At 47.3% G+C, this 5,000-nt stretch overlaps 1 protein-coding gene across 1 annotated transcript in view; it reads left to right on the top strand.

Annotated features, from left to right (window-relative positions):
• dync2h1 (dynein cytoplasmic 2 heavy chain 1) overlaps window positions 1-5,000 on the top strand; it is a gene marked incomplete at its 5' end in the record, with an annotated part of 236,486 nt that overhangs the window by 222,348 nt on the left and 9,138 nt on the right. Inside the window, one exon of the mRNA XM_084443002.1 lies at window positions 2,026-2,235. Within this exon, the coding sequence (XP_084299128.1) occupies window positions 2,026-2,235 (210 nt within the window). The remainder of the gene's footprint in view (window positions 1-2,025; window positions 2,236-5,000) is intronic.

Here is a 5,000-nt window from a genome sequence, read left to right as displayed (position 1 = left end):
CCCCACAAGTTCATTTTAGGGTAAGGGTTTAGGGGTAGGGTAAAGTTTAGTGGTCCCAACAAGTATATTAGAAAAAAGCTGTGTGTGTTCATTTTGGGTCCATGGTCATACGCTCATAGCCTGTATTATCAGATACCTCCCAGTGTATATGAGGTGAAGCGACTGGAAGGAGAAAGCATGTTGTGTGTTTATTGTCTTGAAAAGAACGATTCCCAGCTGTGGGAGCAATGCACTGAAGACTCATGTCAGAGCTAATTGGTTTCTCCTCTCCCTGTCTCTCTCGCTCTCTGTGGGAGGGAGCATGGGTGAAGACAATGTGCTGTTCTCTCTGGAGTGTGAGAGCGAACAGAGGAGAGAGGGCGTGTGTGTTGCACGTTCATTCCATCTGTTCCTAGGCTAATTGAATTCCCCACCTCTGTGTGTGTCTGTGAGGAGAGGATGATGACGGTCTGTAGTCTGGGAGAAGAGGATGATGACGGTCTGTAGTCTGTGAGGAGAGGATGATGACGGTCTGTAGTCTGGGAGGAGAGGATGATGACGGTCTGTAGTCTGGGAGAAGAGGTTGATGACGGTCTGTGTGTCTGTAAGGAGAGGATGATGACGGTCTGTAGTCTGGGAGGAGAGGATGATGACGGTGTGTAGTCTGTGAGGAGAGGATGATGACGGTCTGTAGTCTGGGAGTCAAGTTGTGTTGAACGTTCTTAGCGTCTGTGCGCGTGGGTACATTCAGTATTACTGCACATGAGTGTGTGTGATTCTGTCTTTTCACTGTGAGCTAATTCTCTGAGATCACACTCGCTCCCTAGTGTGGACTACTGATCACTATGTATTGTAGGGGGCGTTAGGGTTGTAGTGTACAGATAAGTTCAGTATTACTAGTGTCCCTAGTGTGGACTACTGATCACTATGTAGTGTAGGGGGTGTTAGGGTTATACTGTCCAGGTGCTGGTGTGTTTCTGTTCGCTCCTATGTTCTTTCCCATCAGTCCATGGTACACAGATTGCCTGATTAGGCACAACTGGGCTCCCCCTGATTGTGCGTCCGGGCGCAGTCTGGGCGCGCCTCTGGTCACCTGGGTAACAGGCCAACTGGGCTCACCCTGATTGTGCGTCTGGGCGCAGTCTGGGCGCGCCCCTGGTCACCAGCGGGCTGTGCTGCAGCTCTAATGGGTGTTTTGTTGTAGCCTCTTTTAGATGCTACCTGTCTTTTGCGTGTAGCTAAAGCTAGCATGTGGCTAGTTGGTGATATCGTTCCCTGTTTGGGAGTGGCCGTTGGTCTGCGGATCTAATGGCTAATTTAAGTTTCTCTATTTGTTTGTTGTGTCTCATTCTTCATTTGTCAATTGAATTTCATTGATTAAGTTATTAAAACATTGATTTGTTCATACAGTTCCTTCATCCAGGCTCCCTTCGTCACCTTGTTTACTCATGTTTTGTGTTAGGCCCTTGCATCCCTGGGCTGAGCCTGGGCATGAACAACATTCCTGGGCAGGAATTTTAGTATTTTTGTCCTCCTTGATGGAAATATTCCATATATTCCAGATTTTTTGGTAACATGCTTTGAATTTTGGGTTTAGCACTTCATTAAGAATGTCATTATTGAAGCGCCACCTCTTTTTTTTTTTTTTCAGTATGTAGGGGGTGTTTTGTGTCTCAGTGTGTGTGTGGGGGCGACTGGACCCTACGACCTGCTAATTAGGCTAATTAGTCCTCCTCCATTCACCTAGCAGCAGTCTGGGGACCAGCAGACCTACAGCCCTAAACTAGAGATTCATTCGTCAGGAGAGTTAAAGCTTTTCCTCCATCCCCTCTGTTCATCTGGCATTACTGCATTCTGTCCTCTGTTCTCTTCAGTGGTGTCTCTAAATTTAGACCATGACTAAACACATTTTGGGTGTTTCAGTGCAGACTGCAGACTCCAACAAATGATGTGCCTCTTTGCTCTCTCTACCTCTCTCTCTCTCTCTCTCTCCCTCTTTCTTTCCCTCTGCCTCTCTCTCTCTTTCTCTCTCTCTCTCACTCTCAGGGCTCATCTCTGATCCACCAGAAGGTGGCTCCGCCCACTGAGGGTCAGGGGTCACCGGTCCTGTCCTTCATCGTGCTGGAGCAGTTCAACGCCATACGACTGGTCCAGGGGATCCACCAATCCCTGGCGGCGCTGAGTAAGGTGATCAGAGGGACGTCGCTGCTCACCGCTGACGTCCACAGACTGGCCTCCGCCCTGCTGAACCAGGAGGTACGCTACGCCGGCCGCACTAGTGTGTGTGCATCCCAGCATGTATCCCAGCATGTATCCCAGCATGTATCCCAGCATGCGTCCGGGTGTGTCTGCTGGTGCAAAATCAGTCTGATCAGAACAGAAAGTCCTGGTCCACCCAGCATAGAGTAGCCTGGGTCCAGGCATTCCAATCCGCCCACTCTGCCCAAGTTGACTGGTTTTGCTAAATGAAACAGCGGCTTCACCGAGTAAAAAATGATTGGCCCAATGAGCACCTTGGGGTCTAAAGATTAGCCACTCAGCGCCAAGGGCAGGACTAACGCCATTGTCAAGAGTGTTGGGACAGTGCAACAGCCGTACTACTTGAGAGGAGAAAAATTGGTAGTATTAGCAGGGTTCATACGGTCATGGACAACCTGGAAAAGGTTCATGGAATATGAAAATTGTTATTTCCAGGCCTGGAAAAGTGCTTGAAAAAAAAATAATTCCCCAAAGTTTTGGAAAAGTAATGGAAATTTTTTCTGCTGAGTCCCTTTCACCAGGTGTTTTATTATTTTATTTCATTTTACTTGCATTAAAACATTTGCCGATCGCCATAGCGGCACGAGGCAAAAAGTAGGCCTACGACCTGAAATACGAATGACCTATTTCAGCGTTTGGCCTACAGTAGGCAATTTAATGATCCTTTCTAGGTTGGGCCTACCGGGATTTTATAAGCCTCGAGGCCTATCTCTCTATGCGCTGTCTAGGAGCCAGATCAAATGAATGATTTGTTATTGCGCATAATTTGGATTGCCTATTCTTGATTGAGAGAAGTGCAAAATCATCCTTACTGCTCGATGACTTGATTTTGTCTCGTATTGCGAATTTTCGCAACAAATACAATGATTTTAACGCATCGGACTCAGCGTGCAAGGTTCCTATGTCGAATAATGAACATTTTCAGATTACGGATTAGAAATTGACTTGCCTACGCATATGGATTTGGTGTGCAAAAGCCTTAATGCATAGCCTACGCTCTCATTCCTCAGTTGAAAAGTTTGGTGGCCATAGCAACAGTCAATCAGTTTAGTTTGTGATACCTGTAGCGCCAAATCTCTCGCTAGCAAAACTGATGCCACTCTGTCAGGCAAGTGCTGATTTAATAATGACTAGCTTGGAATGGAAAAATACATGTCATGGGTGGCGACAGACAAGGACCCAGGACGAGCTAAATGCAGAAAAACCTTTATCTCAAATATGGGGGAGGTGGCCTTAACGAGCCATGCTACCGGGAGCTAACACATGAGCGCTGCTGCGCGTGAGGTTACAGCAGCCCCCGTCACCGGCTTCTTCAGGGCAACTACTACTGCCACGAGCAGCGCACCCCTCTTCCGCTGCGGCTACCAAGCGAGTATTAATAACTGATGCTGTGACGAAAAAGTCCTAACTGTGGAGGTAATGTGGGCGTTGAAGGTGGTTGACTCGCCTTATTCTTTTAAATCGATAGCCAGATTGCAACACGATTTGCTTATAGTGAAAGAAAGTGCTTGTTCAGGCTCACTCACCACTTCAAAAGGCTCACGTTGTCCAACGTGTCAAAGCAAAGGGTTTATGTCATGTTATTTGATGAAAGCATGAACCACTATTTATAGTCCAAACAGATGAGGGTATGGGATGGTGGGGAAGTGAAGACCAAATACTGTACATCGGCTCGGCGTTCATGGGCCATTCATCTGCCCTTGATATTGTTGGGAAAATGAGCGATCAGCTGTCAGAGATTGGAGTCAACACCCTCATCCAAATATCTATGGAGGACCCGAATGTGAATTGAAAAGTGTTCAATTTGCAATTTGCATACTCCAGAAGAGTGTGCAAAAGGATGTGGGAAAGTCGGTTGTCAACATTGGTTCTTGTGGGTTGCATATACTCCACAACGCATTTCGAGATGGATGCCAATCTCCAGGCTGGAAAGTTGAGCTGTACTGGCTGTTCCACGAAGAAAAACTGTCTGTTTCTTGTCTTTGAAATCGAGAGTTTAACATGTTTTTGAATGATTTTTCAAGGTGCCCACCCACATCCACTGTATGACCAAAACGGTGGTAGAGCAATTATCAGACTTTCTCAAAAGTGCTAGTTTTGTCAACGTTTTGATCCGAACCATTGTATATGATCATAAGTAACCTTAAAACAGGGCTAAACATGATTTTCCCTTTACTACTCCTTTAATACTACATCGTATCCATCAGGCACTGAGGGGAACAGAAACTGAAATGATGTATGTGTCTCCCGCAGGCGTGCCATCAAACCAGACCACCTCAGTCTGTTTGATGTAGTCCTCTCTCCTCTCTGCAGCTCTCATCTCCGTATGACTGTGATAGCTGACAACTCCGCTTGTGATTGGGCGGGAGTCGTTTGCAGCTCCCCGCCATCATCTTGAGATCAGCCACGCCCACGCAGCAGGGAGCGCCCGCACTCCAGTGTTCTCAGGCTGGGATACGAGGAGCGGCTAGTTAGGCCTCTGTGGGTTGATCCAGGGCTAGTTAGGCCTCTCTGTGGGTTGATCCATGGCTAGTTACAGTAGGTCTGTAGTCTGGGTTGATCCAGGGCTAGGTACGTCTGTAGTCTGGGTTGATCCAGGGCTAGTTACAGTAGGTCTGTAGTCTGTGTTGATCCAGGGCTAGTTACAGTAGGTCTGTAGTCTGGGTTGATCCATGGCTAGTTACAGTAGGTCTGTAGTCTGGGTTGATCCAGGGCTAGGTACGTCTGTAGTCTGGGTTGATCCAGGGCTAGTTACAGTATGT

This window comes from Borostomias antarcticus (genome assembly GCF_949987555.1).
Source record: "Borostomias antarcticus genome assembly, chromosome: 1".
NCBI classification, from domain to species: Eukaryota; Metazoa; Chordata; class Actinopteri; order Stomiiformes; family Stomiidae; genus Borostomias; species Borostomias antarcticus.
This window is presented reverse-complemented; position numbering and strand designations above follow the sequence as displayed.